Source organism: Sebastes umbrosus, chromosome 17 (assembly GCF_015220745.1).
Source record: "Sebastes umbrosus isolate fSebUmb1 chromosome 17, fSebUmb1.pri, whole genome shotgun sequence".
Classification (NCBI taxonomy): domain Eukaryota; kingdom Metazoa; phylum Chordata; class Actinopteri; order Perciformes; family Sebastidae; genus Sebastes; species Sebastes umbrosus.
In genome coordinates this window covers 11,065,403-11,092,270 of record NC_051285.1, presented here as the reverse complement: position 1 = coordinate 11,092,270, position 26,868 = coordinate 11,065,403, and the positions used below count along the sequence as shown (strand labels likewise).

At 39.1% G+C, this 26,868-nt stretch overlaps 1 protein-coding gene across 1 annotated transcript in view; it reads left to right on the top strand.

Moving 5' to 3' along the window:
* Nucleotides 1–26,276, top strand: part of nsg2 (neuronal vesicle trafficking associated 2) — a 42,753-nt gene extending 16,477 nt beyond the window's left edge. Inside the window, exons 4-5 of the mRNA XM_037749233.1 lie at nt 20,320–20,430; nt 24,845–26,276. Of these exons, the coding sequence (XP_037605161.1) occupies nt 20,320–20,430; nt 24,845–25,042 (309 nt within the window). The 3' untranslated portion in view covers nt 25,043–26,276. The remainder of the gene's footprint in view (nt 1–20,319; nt 20,431–24,844) is intronic.
* Nucleotides 26,277–26,868: the final 592 nt, after the last annotated feature.

The window sequence follows — 26,868 nt, the reverse complement described above, 5'->3', positions numbered from 1 at the left end:
CTATTTCCCAAAGATTCTTCCCTTTAGACCAGGTTCATGTGTCATCGCTTACCGTGTCCCAGTCCCCTCCCTCTTCCCTCCCTCCGACTCTCGTTCTGTCCCTCGCCTCCTGCCTTTTACCCGCCTCCCTCCCTCTCTGTGTCTGTCATTCTGATTACTCCCAGCAGACCTGAGATACAGCATACTCCCTGTAGTTGTTTTGTTCCATGAACAAACCGAGGAGGGCTTATTTTCCCCCCCTCCTCATTAATTATCTGAAATGAAGCTACAAGCTACCAGCTCCTGAATTTCACTGCATGTCATGCAAACTGAACCTGGCGAGGTCTCAGTGAGATGGAGTTCAGTCTGTTTGCAAAACCTCTTCTGTAGCTTGCGTCACATTGGCAAATAAAAAGGATACCGGTAAATTAAAGTTAAATTAATACACATGTTAATACATAAAGAGGAATTAGCCACTGAAGATAGTCGATTTTTAATATAAAAAAAATAATAATGTTATAGTGTGGACTTGCCCCCACCACACACTACTTAATTTAATGTTTATTATAGTATAATATAAATTATTATAGGTTTAGGCTGCATTTTTATATATTTGCTGTTCTCATGCTCCGTTCGTAGCTATACCTATGAAAAGTAATGCTCTGTAATTCATATATACCCCACAAAATCCATTTGTAATCGTGAACCAGGAAGTATAAAGAGTGACGAATGCCGTGGAGGGAGGACGTGGGTGGGACAAAAAGCACCGGACTTTAGCCCAGGAGGCCGGCGTTCGTACCCCATGTGAAACCAGAAGTCAACGTTGATTTATTTGTCACGTAACTTCTGTACTTAAGTAACACCACTTTCGTTATTTTAACCCAAACCATGATCTTTTCCTAAACCTAACCAAGTAGTTCTGTTGTTTAAACCTAACCAAGTTGTTCCTGTGAAAACGGAAGTTTATTTTGAAAAGACTGTATGCATTTAATGAGCGGAAATTAACCCATGTTGCTTGTTATCCGTAGGAAAACGCATGAAAAAGGAGGAATAAGTCTTCGTATGATATCATTCGAACATTGTATGATAAGTTTTCCTCATTTCAGCTTTATTATTTTAATGTATTTGTATTGAGGTTTATGCTGTTTTTATTGATACTAACTTAATTTCTAGTGAAGTTTAGAATTCACCTTTATATTGGCTCTAAATGTTCTGTTGTTAAAAGTTAATTATACACTAATATTTTAGTCACAATTCGTAATAACCAGATTTAACCCTGTCTTATCCAAAAAATGATGTCCATATACTACTAATTTGCAGCAGCAAATATGTTTAGAAAGACCTCAAAATCTCAATATTGTTTGGCATTCAATAAGAAGGATTAAATTGAAGATGGAGGAAAGGTGGTGTGTTGTGGTATTTGCAGTGTTTTTGATTTTTAAATGCAGCTCACGACCTTTGCTGCAAAACATCTATTCTCTTTCTCATCAATTTTTGCCACCACGCTCAACTGCAGACTTTCCGATAAAAAAAGAAAATGCCATGAAGAGCATCCCTGAAAATGAGGACTTGGACGAGAGGAAAGGATTAGTCTGGCGCTGTAGGGCAGGGATTGAGAGATGCAGGTGTAGAGATTGATGAAAGGGAGATTTAATTTGTGTTGTCCTGCTTGGTTTCTGGCTCGCTCGTTATCCAGAAAACATGGTGTACTTGGCCGGTTCTCGCCCCGCATACACACACTTCAAACCCACGTGCACACACCCACTCCTAGGACAGACAGTCCAACACGAACCTCATCCTGCACACACACACTGACCACATGACAGCGCCGTGATTGCCAAACCGAACGTGGAACCCGCTCGGTGCCAACAGAAGTTAGCAGGCCTGTGCAGGTAGCGACGGGAGAGGCAGCCATCGTCCAAAACAATTATCCCATTATTACTTCCACTTTCGCCTTCTGATAAAAGCTTTGCTGCAATCTACCGCCTCCACAGTAGTCCTCCACTGTTTGTCAGGTTGGAGGTAATTACTGCTGTGGTTCGAAACCTCGCACAGCCTCCTGTTCCACGTATTGTTCTTCCTTGTTTTGTATGGATGACTAAAAGTACGCTCATTATAGGGAGTGCTTATAGCCGTCTACTGCTCTCAGTTAAACACCCACACTGATGCGCAAACACACACACACACGCAAGTGAGCAATGGGGGAGCAATTGATTTACCTTCAGCAATAGTGTTACACTCTGAACCTTGTGTGCTGTTGAAGGAGGGAGAACATCAGAGGGAGGGGAAGAAGAGGGCGGATGCTTTCTTTTTTTGCTGGTGTGGGAGCAACAGCGTATAAAATCCTCTGCTGTACTTGGAGTACAGCGAGTGTTATGAATACTGAGATCATAATATGTATGCGGTTATCGACTCCTGCTCCGGTCATCTATTTTTTTAATCTATGCATTTAAAAACTACTGTATAATTCAAATTGTTTGAGTTGTTTCAACAGATTTTCACTTGAATTGTATGCCCCAATGCATCTCAGATTTGTTGTACTTCCTGTTGCATGAAGACACCGATGACCACAGTTTACTCTAATCTAAGTAATCTTGTGACAAAGAAAGGTCTGAATATGGTTCCAGTAATAGAAAGTGGAGAGGAAAATCAGATTTCCACTATCCACTAATAATCTAATATAGCCTTCAAGACTAAGAGTCTAAAGCCACGTTAATGCCTCAGTGAGGCTATATTTGAGCTAAATGCTAACACCAGCATGCTAACTTGCGCACAATATCGATGCTAAAATGCTGATTAATAGAAAGTATAAAAATCAAAGTTCAGCTGGGGTTAATGGGAGTGTCAAGTTTTTTCAGGTATTTGGTCATAAACCAATGTACTGGATAATTTGGAAATTTGACCTTATGTAGTTAAAATTATGAACCTGTTAAGCCCTTGCCTCTAGGAAAAAAATCCTTAAAATAACATACCCAAAATGAATCAGGAATAGCTCCTCAACTATAAGGCGTATATTCATTATTCTGGTCTCCTTTGAAAGGTAAGAAGCTAAGAAATACAAATCAATTGTAAGCAAACCTATTTCTATTACTATTCCAGAGTAAATGGAGATGCAATCGAGGACATTTTTTTTTTTTTATCTTCGCCTAGTATATAATCTAAATTTCAATGGCAATATCATCATTATAACGAAGATCTCATGGATAACGATGCAACTGAATGTATTCTACTATTCTTTACTACAACTGCTGCTATACATTTCATGAAAATACACTAAAATACACCATTTATGATAGAATTTATAAATATATACTCAGGCGGTCTCCATGTTTTGGCCATGTTAACTGTTTACATGTTGACCATTTACTGGTTTTACCTCAAAAACACTATTTATTTCCATATAGCCATGTTACAAATAACATACATCTCACAAAAACACTAGGTCCGTTGGGCTCAAGGTGTTTTAAAGGCTCACTAAAGTTATAACAATTCCTACTGAGGGGGACTTGAATGTTTGTACCATATTTCATGCCAATCCATTCAATAGTTGTTGAGATATTTCATATTTAAGAGCACTATTAATGTAGTCAAAATGTCATATGTCACCTCTGTCATAGGTTACATTCATACTCATATATAACAGTGGATATGTGCTGCATTCAAAAGAACTCAGAGATATCAGTCAGGAAATTTTAATGAAATAAAACAGCTTTGCTCACAAGAACCTTATGGGAGACTATGAAAAGTATACACGCCAATAAATGCTCCTTGCAGATTCTTCAGTAACACTGAAGGAGATGTGACTACATTTATGGACAGACAACCTAAGGCCTATATGTCTAAGATCTATCTATTATTAGTTGGAACACACTCATTTTTAACAAGTCCGGAGCTGACTTGAATGTAGTTATCATCTTGCATTATTATTATCATCATCTGCACCTCAGCAGCTGTGGTTTTGCCCGAAGGCAGTTTGTAAGTAATGGTAACAGAGGTGAGGGTTTCTTAATCTGGCAACCTTACTGGCTACTCATCGTTGGTTGGCTAATCTTCATCTCTTTCGCTCCTCTCAATTCTGCTGCATTATACCTTCTCTCTCCATCACATTTTTCCTCCTTCACCATATTTTTGTTTGCCATTTAGCCTCCTTTCGCCCTCTTCATCTATTTCTTTTTCTCCCTCGTCATCGTGTCGAAACAAGCCAGCAATCCGTGGCTGCACGCTCACGCGCTTTCATCAAATTCAGTTCTGGGAAGCATTTTACAACATTTCTAACACTCACAGTGCCAACTCCTATTGGCAGATATTCACAGACATCTTATTGTTTAAAATTGGCTTCTGATAAAATGAACTAGCCAGATGTGATCCCCAGATCCCAGAGCCTTGGCTTGCGCACACACACACTTGAAGTACACACACTTTGAGTTGTCATTGTTTAATTATGAATCGGTTCAGGCTGCGATTGCTCTGTTTAGGCCTCGGCTGAATATGATGGTTGTATTGGCTTTAAGAAAATCAGTTATCAGTGTAAAACAGACAGGAAGAGGATGTAAATCATAAAACTTTGTAAATCAAAACTAGCATGGTGGTGCCGTACGTGCGTCTTCACGCTCCGCTGAACCACAAACACAGTCCCGGTTAGGTCGGCAGCATGCCGTCCCAAAGCCGAGTCAAGTCTGAGTCATTTGTCACTGCAAAGAGGTCCCCTGTGTCAGCCAACAGACACTTAGAAAGGCGGACAGACAACTCGCAATCTTCAGGGCCAGATAGAAAGGCAGGCAGACAGATAACAAGAGAGACGGACATTGCTGCTGCTGTTTGAGTGATATTTGGGATGATTTATAAGTCCAGATATATTCTGTTCTGCTCTACTTCTTGTTTCAGATCCCATATCAAACAGCACCTCAAAGGACAGCAGACTTCAATCACTGTCTGCCTATCAACATCAGCAGATGTGAATACATATACATACAGTATAAATCCTCTCTCTTATCCATTCAGTATACGAGGAACTGATATTTCTGCACGTTCTATTTTATCTCAAAGGTCTAAGAGAGAATCAAATGTGTACGTCTGTCTTGTTTTTATACAAGGACGCGGTGGCGGCTGCATCCAAACTCTATTGTAGGACTTAATAACTCAGTTGTCAGGGGTTGCCAAGGATAAAAAGGATTTCTGAGCCAGATCGATGGCCAACAGGTCCACGCAGTCTGACGGCATTAAATCTCTTGGCACACATATTCATAATGCAGCCTGGTTTGTTTAAGTGTTCTGTATCAGTCAGCTCAGTATAGGAATGGTAACAGTCCATGATGTTTTCTAATTACCTCTGTTTTTCTTTATCACAACACCATATAATTCAATTCTGTTGTACCAGATTCTTAGTGAGGGGATCAAATCAAGTCACCGTTTCTTTAGGTATAATTGGCTGGTTGGAAACAGACTGCGAACATAATTATCATCTATGTCTTTTGTTTTGATAGCTAGCAGGATATCTCTAAAACTTGTGAGCATATTTCAGTAACATTTAGTGGATTAGGCCGTTGCCGGAGGAAAAACTAATTAGTGCCTGCTGATCTAGCAATATTTAAAGGATTTCTTAACATTGCAAGATAAGACATTTTTTTGCTATTTTCTCATGAACTATTGAAGCTACTCAAACGAAGAAATATCTGGCACATGTATCCTGTAATCAATGCAGGCTGTTGCCCTAGCTGAGTTGTGTTGAGTGCTTTCCAGTTTTTCAAAACACCACTAAAAGTATATATATATATTCTCAATGCTTCAAAACCGTAGTCCAAAAAACAATTGGTGACTTCACGGTGACTAAGTCCACTTCTTATATACAGTCTATAGTGCACACCCAGAGGTAAATGACTTACAAACACTTTGTACTGTACTTAAACGTCCTCTGTAGTCTCCTCCATAAAAGTGCTGTAAGAGTTGCTGAATTTTCTTTTAAACCAGACAAATTGAGGGCAAAGTGAACCCTTTCACAATGTGTTTTCAGTTCATGAAGGTTAATTGTAACATCTTGGTCACCTAAAAAGTGTGGATCGGTCACAGCTGGCAGATTCCCGATCTGATTGAGAAGGTCAACATCGGTACAGATAATGATCTGGTGTAGATCAGTGCATTCCTAATTTTAACCCAAACCATGATTTTCCCAAACCTTAACCATAGTGCTGTCAGATCAGAAAATGATTTTAATTTGCAACAGGGATTTGAAACGGTTTTACAAATTATGTATTTTGTTGTTGAATTTTTCCATGATATGTGGGATTAAAATGTAATCTTCAAAGAACGAATTCCTGCTGTTTAGCGGAGCATGCTTGGTTCATGACCAGTCAATATGTCTTCATTCTGCCACAATAGAAATGGAGACACGAGCCCAAGAAAAAGCCGGGCTTTGATATTTTCATCTTGAAAATGATAAAGTGAAGAAAGAAGGCGAATTGCGCTCCCTGTCCTCAACGAGCGTCCTTCACTTTGCTGCTGTTGTTCTGACAAGCTGAGCCATGGGAGCAATTAGGAGACAGACAGACTGCGGATAACTAGTCTGACCCTCCACTTCTCACTCCGATCGATCCACCTATCTCTACCATATATGTTGCTCATGCTGCGCTCACAGTCATCAGCGGTCTTCATTTATTTTCTAGCATCATTAATCGTCTTTCTGTTCTTTTATCATAATTATTGTTCATGTTCTTTTGGTTCCCCATCTGTAATTTAAGGCTGATAAACTACATATTCTGAACATTATTTTTACTGTAAAGTGTGTTGACTGTCATACTTGACTCTCCTCACTGTCAGCTGACTGTGAAAAGGTAAAGATAGTGTATTAGGTCAGCTTCTCCCCATCATCCGTTTTACCCCTGAAGCTTCCCTCTTCAAGACAAATCCTCACCTCTCCCCACTGAATCATATCCCTCTTCAAAATCTCCCCATCTACTCACTCTTAAGTACAAGAAATCCTTTGTGTCTCCTCAACTTTTATTTCTTCTCTGAAAACCGTTCTCTTGTGATTGCACCAGCAGGATTGTTAGGGTCCTGTGGTTCACATGGCGTTCTCATTGTTTGCATGTAATGTTGGCTGATCCAATACCTGAAGATACATTTTGTTTTGTTCTCACTGTAGTAAATGGCTCTGGATAAGAACATCACAGAAATACCTGAAAAATTATTTCAAAAAACTAATACGAATTGTGCAGTAATGCAAGTCTATGCAACCATTAAAGGACCAGTGTGTAGGATTCAGCTACATCTAGTGGTGAAGTTGCAGACTGCAACCAAAGGAATTCCCCTCCATTCACTCCACCCTTCCCAAGCATGTTGGAGAACTACGGTGGCCTTCATGTAACGTAAAAACGTGAAAGGCTCTCTCTAGAGCCAGTGTTTGGTTTGTCCATACTGGGCTACTGTAGAAACATGGAGGAGGAACATGGCAAACTCCATGAAGAGGACCTGCTCCCTATGTAGATATGAAGGGCTCATTCTAAGCTAACGAAAACACTTCTTAGATTCAGGTGATTATACACTAATGAAAACAAAGTTATTGATATTATCAGGGCTGCCGCTCCCACCACGCGCATCACGGGCTGTGTGTAGGGCACCAAGTGCCGGAGGGTGCATCACAATTATGATCATCATCATAATGACGAATTATTTACATTTTAGATGAAGCACAAGTGCACAACTACAATTGGCATCATTAAACCGTTATAGGCTTACAAAGATATACATATTTGCTCAAAATAATAAAAGGAATTATGGTGCCCCCCTCCTCCATCATCCTGTGGTTTGTTCCATTGCGCCTGACAACTGCACTGTTTTATGACTTATATTATCATTTTGCTTTTACATTTACTTGTGTGATTTCCTCTTTTATATATACATATTTTATGAGCATTGTTGAAGGAACCTGAGACCAAATATTTTCATTGCCAATGACTGCTTTGCTGGAATTGACAAATGATAAAATAAAGAACTTAAAACCTTGAACCTTGACACTTTAAGAGAGACCACAAGTATAGCACATGATAATAATAATACTGCTGCTACTGCTACATTTGTATACTGCAACTGAGAAATAAGATGTTTGTAAGTGCTTTAAGGGGTCAAAAACATATAAATATTAAAAAATGAAATCCAAGAATTGAAAATAAAAAATAAAAAATAGTTAAAACACCATATAGGACAATAAATAAAAAGTTGTGTAATTTACCAAATTTGAGGTCTCTTGGAATCCAACAATAAGAAGACTTGAATTTCAAATCATCTATCAACATGACTTGCAAACTTACACACAATAAGGGTGACAAAGTAGCAGCCCAGCACATTTACTCGCAAACACACACACACATGCACTGACAGACACACACACACACACACACACACGCACACACACACACACACACACACAGACACACCCAGACATACGCAGACACACAGCTGTCTAAGGGGTGAACATATGCAGGAACATAAAAAATGCCCAGGAGACTGAGAGCTGGGGATACATTAGAGTAATGAACCTTGTCCTGTGATGTAAACAACATTTTAGAGGTGTGCTAAGTGTCCTATGTGTGTGTGTGTGTGTCTGTGTGTGTGTCGAGGATCGTTAATAATATCTCCTCTCTTGCAACGTCTTCATCCAGCAGAGTAAGAGCTGGTTAGCAAATCTAATCCAGATGTTTAGCGTCTCCTCAGAGACGTATTACTGATTCATAATTAGTGCCTGTTTGAGTGTGTTTTTGTGTGTGTGCGCATTACATTACTGACGATGCATTTGGATTTATTGTCATTACTGATTAGTACTGTCTATGTCCTCAGTGCAACATGGTTTATAGGTGTGACAGTCATTTTTTAAGAGCATGTCCCTGTAAAAGGGAAACGTGATGTTCTTTCATTGGGCTTTATGTTTCTGTCTTTTTGTCTCTTTCACCCTTTTCTGTTTCTGTCATTTTTAAGCCCACCCGCTATGTGATTTGGAGTCAACACCCCAAGAGCACATTCTCCTCTAACCAATATGACAGCGTGCTCCGACTAAACCTTTGAAGTTTTGTCTCCATAGAGACCTTGCTTAATTGGGAAGCATTAGCATAATTAGCATCTATCTCCTGCTGAACATGCCCTGTCTCACTCGGTACTGAACTCGTGGATTCTGTTTGCATGTGAGAGAAAGACTTTTGATGTTCATTAATGACAGCGGACATAAAAACTCACAATAACGCTATCTATATACACACACACCCCGAAAGCACCTTTAGTATTCCAGTCAAACCCTCTCATTGTACAATTAACCTCATGTTGCCCCCAAATGTTTTTTTTTAAAGCATTATTACTGAGAAAAGGCCTGAAACACAATACATGATATGAAGGCTGATTATAATCCTCCTATTTTACCCATAGAAACTATTTTTTGAGATTCTAAAGAGTCTGCGCCGGGCTCTGAAATATAGGCCAAGTCACCATGGACAGTCAGCATGTTATCTTTTAGTGTGCAGGATTTAAATCTCCTGTCTCCCAGCATCAGAGCGGTCGGATCCTTCGTGATTACATTGGAAACGTTTGATTTTTACCAGTTGAATTGACTAATATGGATGTGATGCTGTGGTTTAAGATGATTAAAAACTTAATTTTTTGAACTGAGATGACCTTAATCTGCACAAACCATTTGTTACACAAGTGGAGCTTGTACTTATGCTCGGTGGATACGAGTTTAAATGTGCTGTAGTTTGTTTCTGGCTGGTTTTATCACCCTTATAGCTTGGACACACAGTCTGTAGGATTGCAGAGCCCTCACTTTGCTCCTGCAAGTCAGTGCAATAGCCACCCTGGTCTGGTTTAAAAGAAAATTCAGCAACTCTTACAGCACTTTTATGGAGGAGGCTGCAGAGGACGTTCAAGTACAGTACAAAGTGTTTGTAAGTCATTCGCCTCTGGGTGTGCACCACAGACTGGATATAAGAAGTGGACTTAGTCACCGTGACGTCACCAGTTGGTTTGTGGATTACGGTTTTGAAGCATCGACCATTTGAATATTGTCGCCATCTTTGTTTTTTGCAACCATAAGTGACACGAGAGGGTGGAGCCAAGTCCAACCGAACGCTGAATAAGACATATTTAGGCGACCAAAATATTATAATTAACTTTCATGAACTGAAAACACACTGTGAAAGGGTTAAAGTTGTAAGACGAAAACGCGGACAACTCCCAGACCATGCCGTGGTAGGAACCTGTCAATCAAAAGGTAGCCACACCCTAAAGCATCCCCTGCTTTATGGTCTATTTGACTGTAAATGGGACCATCATTTACTAAATGAACATTATGCTGTATTGAAGTAGACTTGAAACTAGCGATTGAGACCATAAACTCATGTTTACAATGTTTACTGAGGTAATAAATCAAGTGAGAAGTAGGCTCATTTTCTCATAGACTTCTATACAATCAGACTTCTTTTTGCAACCAGAAGAGGGACTTCCGCATTGGCTTCACTTCTCAGACCCGGAGGTTGCTGCCTGGTGTGCATAGTCACAGAGAGGGAGTTTGTATTTGTTCATACCAGACAGAATAACAGTTTTTACCTTGTGTTTCTGTATTTTTTTATATGTAGCAAAGCAGCTGTTTTAATCCATGAATTCTGTGAAAAACAATGTTTGCTGACCTCACTATACGAAACCTCACAAAACCTCCTGCAAAGCTCTGAGGGAGATGTGCTCTTGTGTGCTGACCTGAGATCAGAGGAAAATCTTGTGTTTTGTCAGGTTGGCATTTTAACAGTTTGTGTTTCCATCGGAGACGCGATGCATCTCGACAGCGGAGTGTTTGTACTTTGTTGCCACACTACTGTAGCTGTGCTCGTCTCGACCGGATAGCCAGTCCTCGAGAGCCCCAATCCCCGTACACGGTCTCCTTGACACCCCTCTGCCCCGTCTCAGATACTCCGCTCTGAGGTAGCGGGCTCCCCAGAGGTCCCTGCTCTGAGACTTCTCTTTGTTCCACTGACTAATAACAAAGAGAACTTTGCACTGAGATGCTTTAGGAGCAGAGATTAGGCAGTCACCTCTGAAAAAAGTAGTCTGGAAGAAAATCGATGAAAAAAAGTCATCTCTTCTCACATACAGCTCTGGAAATATCAATTTAGAAAAAAGAAAATGTGTTTTTCTCTTGAACTCTGGCATCATGCTGGTGTCTGAACATGAGGTTAAAAACCACAGTGATACATACTTACTCAAGCACTTAAATTGTATTTTTAGGTGCTTGTACTTAACATTTTATGCTTGCAACTCTGCTGCATTTCAATTGGGAATATTGCACTTTTTACTTCACTACCTTCAGGGTGGTCTTATACACCGTTCGCAGCTATACCTACGAAAGGTAATGCACTGTAATTTGTGTATATGCCACGAAATTAATTTGTGTGTAATTCACCATGACCCACCATAACAAACCATGATCTTTTCCTAAACCTAACTAAGTAGTTTTGTTGCCTAAACCTAACCATATCGATCTTTTCCTAAACCTAACTAAGTATTTTTATTGCCTAAACTTAAGGAAGTTGTTTCCTGTGAAGACGGAAGTTTATTTTGAAAAGACTGTATGCATGTAACGAGCGGAAAATGACACGTGTTGCTGGACATTCGTAGGAAAACGAACGAAAAAGGAGGAATAACTTTTTCCTAAGATATCATACGAACCGTCATATGAGAATACGTCGCTACATTTATGTTACAGTTTCAGTTACTGGTTACTTTTCAGTCTAAGATGTAAGACATATAATGAGCTTATCAAATCCAGTGCATTGTTAAGGATTAAACCAGTGGTTCCCAACCTTTTTGTCTTGTGCCTTTACAAAAAAAGCACGTTTTATTTAGAGCCCCTTTTCACCTTTCACATGTCTATGATTTCTCCTCCAAATGTCTTGTGATGGTTTTATTTAAATAATTGTATCAGGTTCAAAGAGATTGAATATTTCACAATAAATCTTATTGATCATCTCATGGCCCCTCAGATTGACCTTGTGACGGGGCCCGACTCCTACAGTAGTTTCGGAACCACTGGACTAAACTACATAACTGTATAAAAAGTAGTTAAAACTAGCTCCAGTTACAACAGTAAAATACTTATTTATGCATCAGTATTAATCTAATAATATAATATACATATACTGTATCAGTCACCACTGAAAAACCTCCAGGTTTAGAAACATCTTCTGGACCCCAAATGACCACTGTTGTCTTGTCCCAGACTGCACCAGTTACCTAATGCTGTATCCACAACCTGCTCATTTATATTCCATGTACAGTGACAGAGTAGCTGGGGGGCTCTGTGTTTTGCTCAAGGACACACAGGGATCAAACATGTGACCCTTCAGTTATCGGTTGTAGCTTCCAACCACTTGCCCTAACAGGTATGCTGTCAGCCGCTTCAATAATTTTATCATTACAAAACTGCCTAAAGAATATTTCATTTACATTTTTATGTAGCGAGCTGATCCCTGACTTTAAACGCTTCTACATGTGATGAATAGGTGAGGGCGTAGAGCCTCGATTGGATACTTTAGCAGGACACATTTCCATCTACTCTGTTGAATCTTGAGGCTAGATTGGTTGGTTCAAGAGGGAATGGATGAAGAATATTTAATCTAATGTATGAACAGTTTTTTCTGATATCATAGTCAAGATAATGGCTGCAACAATTATTTGTCTTTTTCACAGAAGACATTTTGATGTCACAGTAGGAAAAGTTCACAGTTCCTTGTGTGTTCAAACATACTTAATGCCAATAAAGCTAATTGTGATTTTAATCTGCTGCCATGAAATCAACAGTTGAAGGGGGAATTCCATAAAAAACTCACTTTTTCAATGCGTGTACTCATACATTTGGGTATCTGGAGAGCCTACCAACCCACAAACTGTGAAATAAGACAACCCAGTCTGTTTTTTGTGGGCTGGTTAGATCAGAAAACAATCAACATTCAACAAAGCAAACTACATATGTAAAGGTGCACCATGTTTTTCAGAGCAAGGAGGGGGTCTTAAAGTGACAGGCGCTAAAACGGAGCATTTCAGACAGAGACTGAATATATGTATATTCAGACAGACAGTATGAGAAAAATAAAGTGTTTTTTTTTAACATTAAAGCATGCAAACATGTTGTAGTAGAAACCACAAATACAAGTATGAAGCTGAAAATGAGCATGATATGTCCCCTTTAAGAGATAGTTCCAGTCAATTTCAACTTGTGCCCTATTTTTGTAGTTTTTACTATTGTTTTTATCTGTTGTGATAAAACTGTACTTAAGTTAATTGCTGACGTGGGAATACAGCAACATCGCTAAAAAAAGTCACTCAGTGGTTCAGAAGCTAACATAATATTAGATTACCTAAATCACATTATTCAAGGGTTCAAGGATTTATTATTTATCGTCTTCATACAATAGAGGATTGCACAATGAAATGTAGTTGTAGCCCCCTCCACACTACACACATAGAAAATGTATAAGCAGATATTCAAAATATTTAAATTAGAATAGAATAGAAACCATAAAATATAACAAACTATATAAAAGTAGCACTAAAGGATGAAATAAAACTAAATTATTTTTACAAAGAACATACACAGTTACATATTTGTAATGTGTGTGTGGTTGCAGTCATAATTTTGGTAATAGTACCTCACAGAACAGGAAAACTGTGTGCCTACAACTACGGAATTAGGGTAGGTCCAATTTTTATTTACAACGGACAGTAATATCACCATTTTCCAATTAACTTGGTGAGCACAATCTTTTTTATAATCGATGGAATCAATGGCCAAACCTTTGAACCTCTACTAGGGCATTATCATTTACTGTTGGAAGTTCAATCTGGAGTACATACTGGCTTTTGCTGCCATCTGACCAGTGACCTTTAAGCTTTTCTTTTTTAATTTATCTTTTTTAGATGATGCTTTCTCTCCGCACTAGCCTTCCCCGTCAACGAGTTCATTAATTTCATTAATCCACAAACTTCCCTAAAGGCATCAGAGGTTATTACTGCCAAGATAAAATGTATTTAATATTAGACCTTCTCTCATTTGATATTAATAGCTCTTTTGTCAGCACACGTCTTCATTGTAGAGTAGCAGGAAATAATAATCCCAATGGTGGATTGAGCTGCCTTTTGTGCTGCTATAGAAAAGGTGTCAGAGGGTAATAGGAGGATGAATGAAAAATAGTTGTTTATGCTTCCATCAGTGAAGTATTGATTGATGCATCAACCGATATCCCATTGTGTGTGCTGCCTGTCTGTCTGTCTGTCTCTGCCACCTGCTGCCAAGAAAGGGAACCAGCTCCTCCATCTGCCCCCTAGATCTCCATCACTCGCTCTCTGTCTGCCTTTTGCTCGCTGCTTTATTGTCTCTGTCATATCCTCCTTTATTTCTCACTTTGCTCCCTCTGTCACTGTTTTTATCAGCGTCATTTTTCTCCTGTCACACAACTACCTCCCCTCTCTCTGTTTCTCTCTCTCTCTCGCACACACTTACATATTCCCTTCTTTTCCTCAAGCGAATGTGAGGAGGTGTCTGCTCCCCCTAACCCCATATTGCCTGTCAAGTTCCAGCAGTGAGAGTGTGGGCGGTGTGTTGCATTCTAACATAGCATGGCGTTAAAAAAATAGGAGAGAAATCATATGTTGAATGTTGGTGAAATTGACTGTGAAGAAGCATATCCATTACACAAACTGTCTTTGAACTCACCACAGCTGTAAATAATCAAAGGGAGGTGTATTTTGTGGAAAATATCAATTATAAATCAATTATTTTCCACAATCCAGAGGGGAAGCAGCGTTAGAGAAAATAAGCAGGTGGTGTGTGATATGAAAGATGTGGGTAAACATAAACAATAGGTAGACTGAGGATGCTTAATCTGCAGTGAGAGATGAGAGGAACAATCCTACCGGATCTTTTATAATCTGGTTTGATTGTTTGTCTTTTTCCATAATACACAACCGTCTAGCTGCAGACTCTGTGCTGCAAGAACAAAGGACAGGAAAAGTATGTGCCTGAATAAAATATACAGTATATTAAAGTTAACTGACAGAAAATAGCCTGCTACAAGTGTGATGATCAATTAAATGTTATTTTTCACCAGATTGGACTATTATGAGGCCATTACATAGGCGTTATTGGTCGCTATAAGCCCCATAGATGTGGGTCAATAGGAGGCCTACTACACTCATTAGTAGGTTTTATCATCTCTTCACCTGGCAGATCACCGAGAGAAGGTTTAAAAGAACATGACAGCGAGTCAGGCGCTGTAGTAAATATGACAGCAACAAAGGTCAGGCGCTGTAGTATAGACAGTGTGAAACTCCTCATGGGGTGGAGGCTGGGATGGGACTTGTTTTTTATTTCGTCAGTCTTTAACTTATTATTATGGCTCTTGAACATGAGTCTCTTGAAAATTTAGATTTGTCAATTCAGTTTAGGTTTTCCTGGTTGAATAAATGTTTTTTAAAAAAAAATGAGCTTAAGTGCCTTGAAATCACCGAATGCGATACTGCACAAAGAACATTACTTTACAGGAATATATATTGCCTTTTTTATAGGGATAAAAGAGGCAAGAGATGAGTCCGATGAGTTCTGTACTTTTGTGGATGCTAAGTTTTTTTTTCCAATTTCATTTTTCATTTTCATGCATATGAGGACCAGGGTGCTGGTAAAACGCAGCCCCGTGTGGATTAGGTGAAACAACTAAAGCCCAGCGGGCACGGTCACCTGCCATGCAGTCAATCCAATCTTTACTGATGGAGCCAATTCTTGTTAAGGACACGTTGCTCTTAGTCCAAATTATAGCAGCATGCTGTGCTTCTACCTGATTCCAAGAAAAACAAACGACCGTTATCTGTGTCGCACAGCAAACAGGATGATGGTTGTGTCGGTGGTGATAGTGGTGTAGGATGGCACGCACTGGAGCGCTAATGACAAAACAAGCCCCATTGACTGTGTTCAACAGAAAATAGGATGATGTGGGTGGGAGAAGCTTGGAGATATCATAGCCTTATATTAACCCAAAAAAGATCTACTGGATTCTACTGTATTTTGTTCTATTCTATTATATTTATAAATTTGGCACAGATTCAGCTGATATCTCACATATAACAGCATTATCTCATCATAGAGGAATATTGCATCAGACCAGTAGATACTGGCAGATAAATGTATGAATCCGCTTCATGCACGGAGGGAGTCTTCATCCAGCGTTACCCTGACGACCTGCTAAGGTTTACTGCAGAGTTCAGCCAGATTATGAATAATGGAGAAAGGTCAGGATAGATTTTTAATGGATTTATACACCACATGGCCATGGCTGCATCAACAGGGACTCTGGAGCGATCGTTTCTATTACAAAGGGCGGAGTATGTTCTTGCCTGAACTGTTGCTCCTGCTGCTGCTGCTGCTGTGTTGCATCTACAATGAAAGTGTCACCCAACGTTAACGTAAGCTACACGCTCCATGCCAGAGTAAATGCCACTAATCTGTTCCATGTATGTGCCACGCCATGACCTAATTTCAAGCCTCATTAAAGAGTGGTCAGATCTTATGTTTTGCAGGAAGCAGTTTAATTCAATAAATAATCATCTGAATGACTATTTCATATGGATGGGCTACACAGACGAGTAATTCAAATGCACGCAGTTCTAATTTCCTTCATTTTAGTTGCGCAAAAGAGCAAATCTCCTCAGTCATTAGCGATTTAAGTCTTCGTTTCATGTTTCAAAGTGGCAAAGTTGGGTCTCGCTGCATGATACGAGGAGCTTTACAGTAATCCCTCTCCTTAATAAGCCGTTTCATATGCTTCACCATTCAAAAAGGGGGTCAGGGTGGGGTTTTAATCAGTCATCCTACGTCTGTTTTCCACTCCAAAAGCCGGGTCTTCGTGACTTTAGACGTGTCCCTTTAATGTATCACTGTGTGCGACGTGGGAGATGCAATTTACAGAGTGTCAGCGGCGACCAAGGCTGAGAGTTGTGTCCCCCAGTTGACACCAAGTAAACAGTCACTTAGCTTGCGTGTCCCTGTCCTCCCCCATAACGCTGATGGAGACTAATGATCACACCCATGTGTAATTGCTCTGACATCTCGCAGTGACAGATCATATAGAGAGCAGTAAATCAGGAATGGCTTTAACGCCTAGACTAGAAATGGAAACAGGAAATTAGAAACATTCATACATTATGGAAGGTTCTATGCATTTTCAACTCGCTCACTGGGATAAATCTGACTTTTTCATTTTTATTTTGTGGTGGGGAAACACACACGCAGATACAAGCATATGCATGCACCACACACATACCTACAATGGCATTTGTGACTTGGCAGACGATACCATTTTTTTAAACACAGCTATCCTTTGCACTTGATTTGCATAATTCTAATTAAATGCTCGCTCAGAAGCACCCAATCAGGATGTCAAGTAGAAAGTAGGAGGAAATAAATCCTTTTATATGTTAATCTGCTTTATTACGACATTGTCTAGCCTGCCAGGGAGATGAATATTTCACACCTCAAACTACACAGAGGCATTCTTATTTGCATCAGTACGCAGAAATAAATGTGTTATTTCCATCATTTTAGATTAGCTCTGCTTTTTGGCTGCTATTAAGCATTTTTCACACCGCAGACGTGTTGTGATTCTGTCCAAGCAAATGCTGATAACATTTCATAGCTCCTTGTTGTGAAGGCTGACCAGAACATTTTAGTTTGTTCCAGTTTTGCTTTTTTTTTATAATTTCCTTTAGACCAGCAATTGAAAGGCTTAATTTGCGACACCTCAGAGCTGCTTATGGTTTCAAAAAATGCAATTCATAAATCAGTTTGCCACCTACATTTACAAAACGAAAAAGGAAGGAGCTTTTTTTCTTTCTTCTGCTTCTCGCAGAAAACAGTTGGAAGCTAATGGATTTCTCTCGGTGACCTGAGTGCACTGTGACTATTACGACACGTTTGCTGGCAGGAAAGATGCTCATTGATTCATGAAGCCAAATCAAAAACAAGATACCCAACAACTGAAATTCATTACATTTACAACACCAAAGTCAGTGTGGATTGTCACTGACGGCTGGGCTGAATCAACATCAATAAACTGTATGTAATAAATGGAAAAATGTATGGCGCATGAATGATGTGTCAGTTGTATGCCATGTAGTCTGTACTGACTGAAATGTAAATGCATTCGTGTAAATATGCTACGCTCTGAGGTAGTGACGTAGAATAAAAAGTAAGAAAGACCGCTTATGGTGGGCTGGATGGGAGGTGGATGGGTCCAACAAACACAGGACTTGCAACCAGGAGTACCTTGTTTTAGACCGGTGTTTTGCTTTGTAAGTTACGTTTGCGACGTGTTTTCTGTACTTTTATTACACGGCTTTGTTGAATACTTGATTCTGATTGGTCAATCAAGGCATTCAATGGTCTGTTATTTCTTTATAGCAGACCGTTGCTATGTATAACAGACCGTTGCTATGGACGCGGTTCTGATGTCGGACTCTCGCAGACCATTTCTGTGTCAAATTATTGATTTTATTGAAGTAGCTGTGTAATTAGCAGGATAATGTAAAATTAGCGGGACATTATTATGAAATAAACCCCCTTCAGGGTGATGCAAGACCCCTCCACTTCGCATCGCCCTGTCGGGGTTTATTTCACAACAATGACCAGCTCGCTGTACATTATCTCTTACATGTTACATTGCTTCTGTACGTATTGTACTTAGTTTACTTATTTGAAGGCCAACCATGACAACTAAGTGGTTTTGTTGCCTAAACCTAAGTGAGTGGTTTTGTTGCCCCCCTGCTGACACTGCACCTTCATACACGCATGTAATATTCACGCCTAGGTGAGGTTTAAACCCTATCCTCTGGTGGACAGGCGGGTCTATTACATTGCTTTGGCGTGATACCGGGTTGGCAAATCACAGATAAAATAGTCAAATTGAAGTCCAATGCAATGGCATTGTTGTGCATTTCATGAGACAAAACTCTCACATGTTAAAAAACAAAAACTTTGGTAGTTTGTATTAAAACAATAATACATTATAATAAAGTCCTTGAGCAAGATGCTCAATTGCTCTTGATATAATTACAGTATATGTAAGTTTCTTTGGACAAAGCTTAATGTAATGTCATGATATTAGTCCACTGAAATACTCAGGCTGGTCTCATACGCCGTTCATAGCTATATTTAATGTCACAGCGTTACAACACACCTATTCACAGCCCGGAGATAGACAGGGCAGCTGGAAAGTGCAGTGCAGAAAGTTAGCCTCTATACACTTATCATCAGATTTTTGATTGGATTAGTCTATAAAATATCCCAAAATAGGTAGAAATGTCATCACAATTTCCAACAGCCCTAGGTTACATCGTCAAATCACTTGTTTTGTCCAACCAAAACCCAAAAGACTGCATGCAACAAGCAGAAATTGACAAGTGTTGCTGGACATTCATAGGATGACGAACGGAAAATGAGGAAAATATCATAATGAACCGTTGTATGAGTATATGTTGAAATACTCGATACACAAATTAATTATGGCTCAGTCCTAATGCAATAGATCTTTATGAAGACATAGCTTGTCATAATGAAGTCCTTTATATTAAGCTCACATCACATGACCAAATTTACCCATCTGCATAACAGGAGGTGATATCTTTGAGGATTACAAGAAGATTTTGTGTAAGCTGAGTAAAGTCTGCTTTAGAGCGCTTTGATCTTTCACTTTTACAGAGCATTTGTAATTTAATGAGTAAAGTTTTTAAGCATATTAATTAAACCATTATTTATTTAGGAAACCTAATTAGAAGTTCATATTTGCACTTGGCTTCATATTTTTTTTTAACATGTCACAGGAGGAAATTCACAGGTCTAAATGATGGCCTGAATTTCATTCAGCTGCTTCAGTTTCAAGGTCCTGGTATTGTGCATGCTGGCTCACGGGCTCACTGTCATGGCTTACTGGGACACTTGAACAGAACAGAGCCATTGTTAATGTTATTAGTAACACTGGTGCTTTTCCGGCTATGACAAATGTGTTGTGAAATAGAGTGTATTATGGTCTGGGTACAGTGTCACAACCTGAGTCATCCATCACGTAGCTCAACAGGAACACCTTGCCTTGAGCAGCATCTTACTGTACCATTTATTATACACTCGCACTTGTGCACATACTCCATCTTTCTCACTGTCTAACCCTAACCCTGCACCACATATATAAACCACACACTCACAATCCTGCTTTATTGCTCTGGCACACACACACACACACACACACTAACCAGCGTTTGTCCTCCCCCCAGGTGACGATTCTGATCATCCTGGCCCTGGCCTTCCTCGCCTGCATCGTGTTCCTGGTGGTTTATAAAGCCTTCACCTACGACCACGCCTGCCCAGATGGATTCATTTACAAGGTAAGACCCATAAGCGGCCTGTATTTCATTTTACAGCGTTACAACAACACACCTATTCACAGCCCAGAGATAGTCAGCTGGTTAACAGAGCAGCTGGAAAGCGCAGTTGGTAGAAAGTTATCCTCCACGGGATGAGTTAAGTGGAGCTGCAACTAATTATTATTTTCATTATTTAGTCATTTTGAATCAGATTTTAGTCAGATTGGATTACTCTTTAAAATATCCCTAAGGTAGAAATGTCCATCATAATTTCCAACAGCCCTAGGTTACATATATATATATATATATACATATATATATATATACACATATATATATATATATATATATATACATATATATATATATATACACATATATATATATATATATATATATATATATATATACATATATATATATATATATATATATACATATATATATATACATATATATATATATATATATATACATATATATATATATATATATATACATATATATATATATATATATATATATGTATATATATATATATACATATATATATATATATATACATATATATATGTATATATATTATAAACTTAATAAAATAAACTTAATAAAATAAATGTTAATAAAAATAAATAATAAAACATTAATTTTGGACCCGTCAATTTTTTTAAATGATTAATTCACAGTTATAATCATTAAAAGTATATAATTCTAATCAGGAAAAGCCATACTTTTATTCAGCACCTTTCTAAAAGCTCCGTGGATGTATTATTCTTTAAAAAGGATTCGTCTACATGAAAATGTTAATCAATATAACCTCTAAGCAAAATTTAGACATTTTGGCAAACGTGCTTATTTGCTTTTCTGGCGAAGTCCATAGAATATGAAGCTACAGGCAGGAGCCAGTTAGTTTATCCTAGTTTAGGGCAAAGACTGGAAACAGAGACAAAATTCACCAACAAACAACTCTGAAGCTCACTAATTAGAACATTATATCTCATTTATATAATCCACACGAAAACCAAAGTGTAAGAACATTATTTTTTTTATATTACCAGGGGTTATGCGCTGGACTCTGTCTTGGCTGCATCCAGTAACTTCCTGGAGTCCCCACTTGTTGGCTGGTCTCCGCTAGCCAAGAACTAATCTGGCACATAACACCTTGTTAAACCACAACTTGTCCGTCTTACATTTCCGATTTTGTACAAATAAAGAAATATAAAATGTTAATTACTGAGCTTTAGACGTGCTGGAAGGGAGATTTTGTTACCTTTGAATAAAGCCAGGCCAGCTGTTTCCTCTTGTTTCCAGTCTTTATGCTAAGTTAACCGGCTGCTGGCTGTATTAGATATGAAAGTGGTATCAATGTTCTCGAAGCAAATAAACACATTTTCCAAAACTGTCGAACTATTCCTTTAAGTAATTGACCAATCAACTATTCCTTTCAGCACTAGAGTTATATATCCTCGCAGCGCAAGCGCGAGGCACTGAATCCTCTCTGCCCTTCACTATCTTCTTCTCTACTTTCCCTCCTATCTAAATAAAGAATTAAAGGGGAAAGCACCGCCCAGTGTCCTATATTGTAGAGAAAAAACAACAACCCCCGCCCCTTTTTTGACTCATTTCTGTGGTCATGATACAAGACGAGGCTAACAATGCTCATCGGACAGGCAATCATCAATCAATGATATCAGAGATTTTGTTCTAACCAGTATAATCAAGTGTAATTTGAAGCTTTTGTTCCTTCACACAGAAGCCGAAGAAAGAGACTCCATTAAGACCGCTCTCATATGTCATTATCCGTGTCGACTATTAGATGAAAATTAGACTCGCTGACGATAGTTATCACATTATTATCACTAACCCCCGTTTTATATGGCTGAGTCGTAAAAGAAAATGGCTCGACAATCTGCTGTCCAGATATGTACAGTATTGGTGTTGAAAGTTTTAAACTTTACTGTATGTGATGCTGGCAGCCTCTCCTCTCCTCTCCAGTACTTATAGATTTCCACTTCACTGCACTTATAACACAAGTTCCTCTGTACTTTGTGAGAGGGTCACCTTGGAAGTCTGTGTCTCTGGACAGATCTGGTCTTTAAGGTGGAATAAATCTAGTTTCAGGCCCACAGCCTCTGCAGGGGCTCTGCCTGCCGTCTGCAGAGGTATTATTATTAGCAGAGTCACATGCATGTTCACCGGGTGCAAACACTCGCACACGCTCACACAATATGGCAACTGCACACAAGGTTGTAGATGTACAGTATATACTCTCAAGCACAATGCTCCACAGACTCAAAATACACTAATATACACATGCATTGCATAACAGTATTAAAGCCAGTGAATCCCCTTCCACTCTATATGTTCCTGCTGTAATATTAGATTCAGTTATGTAAATGACTTCTTCTATATCTCCTTACTTTTCCTCTAATAAAAATAGAAACCATCTGAATTTCTTGTGAGACATTTTTGGTTGGTTTTGATCATTATGTTGCATCACTGATCAAAATAAATTCTTATGTTTTCTTTCTCTGCTGCCAAAAATGTTTTGTTTTTCACATTGCCCATTCCACTGGGAACCAAAGTAGAGTTTTTAGTACTTTTAAATACAGAAGCTATTTGATTGACTGATTTGGACCCTGAGAGGACCTCGACAACAAGCAGCTGCATTATTTTATCTGATTTTATTCCCCCAGAAACAAGATAAATATGTAATTATGCAAAGATATCTTCTTTAAAATATGCATACCACAACTACAGACTTGTAAATTAAATTTTAGATAGATTTTTCAAATCATTCAGCCCTATGAAATGGTTCCGTTTGATTTTATTTTGACCAGAGGCTTGTACTACGAAGCAAGTTTAACAATCTCAGGGTGTCTTTTCGTTATCTGGCTTAACTAACCCTAACAGCCGCGACCCCGCTAAACGGTCCTACTACGATGATGGTTATCAACTCGGGTTATGAGCGCGTTCACATAAAAGGAGCGGTGTTTGCAGCACATGACCAATCACAAACATAGACAAGTCTACTGTCAGCAGAACGGCACATTTTACAAAGGAAAAGCAAACTATAATATTAGGCAAATACGAAGAAGTTAAACACATAATCCAGACTAAAAGTAACACAGTTGAAGCTGCCAAATGCAGGAAGGACAGCTGGCAAAAGAAAAAAAATGCAGATGTGTGAATGCGTAAATTAACAGATTTATTAATTTAACAGAATACTCTAAAGTTGGATAGATACGTCTAGATGGGGCAGTGATATTATAAAAAGTTTGACTATGACTATTGCAGCTTTCTTTCAGCCATGTCCCCGAATCTGGCGGTGTGAAACAGACTTGAGAGCAAGTAAAAAAAATAATATAAAAACATAATTCAAAGCGTTAAGCACCCACAGCATACAGCCAGCTGTCCTTCCTGCATTTGTCAGTTTAAACTGTGTAGCTTTTAGTCTGGATTATGACTTAAACTTCTTCTTATTTCTGTAATATTATCATACGATCTGCACCGAGCTCTGATTGGTCAGTAGGAGGTGCTTTTATACGAGTTCATCTCTTTTCTGGAGCATAACCTGCTCCGGAGCAGGTTAGGTGTTAAGCATAAGTTACCAAAAGAAGTTAACCACCGTCATAGGACTGAAACCCTGAAGGGTTAATCCTGAAGTGACCTCGCTAACCCCAAATCCTGCTCCGTAGTACAGCCTTCAGGGAATTGTCCCACCTTGATAACTTAGATCAGGGGTCAGCAACCTTTACTATCAAAAGAGCTATTTTAGGCAAAATAAAAAAAGAAAGAAATCTGTCTGGAGCCGCAAAACATTTGAGAATTGTGATGAAGGTAACACAGTTTATAGTCTATGTATATAGTATATAAGTCTAATGCAGTGAGGGCCAAAGTGCAAATGTACTACGTAGTATTAGGGCCTCATTGTGAGGGAAAAAAAACCTGGAGATTTCCAGAATAAATTCATAATGTTACGAGAAAAAAGTCAAAATATTACGAGAATAAAGTCATAACTTTACGAGAAAAAAAACAAAAAAAACACGTACTACTTTATAATATTATGACTTTATTCTCATAATACTATGACTTTTTTCTCTTAAACTTATGACTTCATTTTCGTAATATGACTTTATTCTCAAAATCTCAGATTTTTTTCCCCCCTCAATGTGGCCCTTATAATCCGTCGTAATGTCGTACCATAGAACTACAACAATGATAAATAAAAATGAAAATGTTAACAAAAAACAGTTATTCATTTCCATTTTTAAAAATCCACAGGGAGCCACTGGAGATGAGCTAAAGAGCCGCATGTGGCTCCGGAGCCGCAGGTTGCTTAGAGACCCCTGACTTAGATGCTCCATGTGGCGCTTTAACAGTGAATCACTTGCTGCATGTTCTGAACCTCGCCGCTCTTCCTCTCCCCCAACAGCACAAGCGGTGTATCCCAGCCTCTCTGGAGGCCTACTACGCTGCCCAGGATGCCAACTCGAGGGGCCGTTTCTACACAGTGATCAGCCACTACAGCATGGCCAAGCAGACCACCTCGCACTCCGTCTCCCCCTGGCTGCCTGGAGGGGCGGCGGGGCAGCAGCACGACGCCAAACCCCCGAGCGGCGAGGGCCACTGAGTTAGCAGGGGGTGTCGTAAACACACAGCAGACATGAAGAAACACAGACACAGGCAGATATAGACACACACACACACACACACACACGTAGGTGAATATTTAAAGATATAGACAAAAAGAGACGCACAACAGCTACATATACAGTAACGCCAGTATAGAGTGAAAACATGCATGCAGACATAAAATCACACAAGCACATGCTAGGTCATATTTGCTCTCTTGGGATTATCATCGTCTGCTGATACACACTCACACATACAAACACACACACACACAGCCTGCTCTCTCGTCACCATGTTTTTAATCCCTTCCTCTAATTTATTATTTATTGACTGTCTTGATATTTTTTACTGTAACGTATGGATGATTTGTATGTGATTATCTTTGTACAAAGGCACGAGTCAATGCTGAATTTCACGCTTCCTCTTTGTGAGATTCTCTGAAGTTTGAAGTCTTATTTTTTTTTCTTCAAGTGTGTATACTGTAGTTAATGTATATTCATTCAACGCCCCCTTTTTTCTTTCTTGTCCAAACATCGTAACCTCAGACACCTCATATTCCAACCCGAAAAAAATGTCAGTATGGTCTTGTATTGCTGTATCACATTTTTAAACACAAAAATTTCAGCTGATGAAGTTTTGACGCCATGTCTCCACATCCACAACACACGTCCTGAGAGTTGATTGAATGAAATGTTCCATCATGGCTGTTTGATAGCTCCTATACAGTGACATTTCAATGTGCTGTGCTATACATTTGAAACCCTGAAATCCCCCAGTGACCCAAGCTGTACATACAACCATGCGCCAAGGCTAGTTTTTTGTGTGTATGCATTGTAGTAGCTTTTACTAGGAGGTTTTTATTTTCGTTTTTTACAGACCTACAATTCCTTCGTGCGAGTTACTTAACATATTGCTTCAGTCTTGTAGCTCCATTAAACACAATGTTGCAGATGGGGAAAGGAAATACCGTGCATATCACCGTCTCTGGCCCAAACTGTTACTTTTCCGCTGTGTTTCGTTAATCGATGGGCTTCTTCAACTGCAGCCGAATTTTGTTCCTGTACCGTTATTTTTTCATTTTGTAAACGTTGGATCTGTTGTCAAGAGCGCTTTTATGAGATATCGTGATGTTGTTAGTTGATATGTAGCGAAACCTGGTGTAATTTATCAGTGTGCATCCTTGTCCCTCTTCTCTTGGTTTGAATTCTAAATAAAACAAGCTGTGACCTGTACCGAGTGTCTGTCAGTCCCGCTTACCGCTGTGTCTCTTTAGTGCTCACACGGCGCCTAATGCAGCCCCGAGTCAGTGCAGTGTGAATGACAAATGAAGGCTTTTCATGCAGCACATTATATTATTCAGATCATCATACATACTACATTAGATATGTATTCTACTGCCCTTGTATAGGACTTCCATAGAGCTGCAGAGAGATTTGTTGGCTGTAATGATGAGTAGATGTGATTGACAGCAAAAAGCACCAGAAGAATACCTGTATCTGGCTAATGGATATATTATTCAACTACAGAGTCCTCTGTGAGTGGCACTAACATCAGTGTCTTCAGTGAGTGACAACTATAGCTGGCTTTTCTAATTAGAGGCTTGTATTCTAATGAATCCGTCAGCTGTCTGTGTTTTTCCCCACTGAGGAGCGAAACGCCCGCTGAATGCAACATAGCTTTAAGAGAAAGAGAGAAGAAAACACAACGAGGAGACAAAGATAAAACAATGAAATGTCCAGGAAATGGCTTAAAATAGCAATAAGTATGTTGAGAATCTCCCATGAATGATGCAGGCACCACATGAGTCAATCGGTAAGAGGAGAC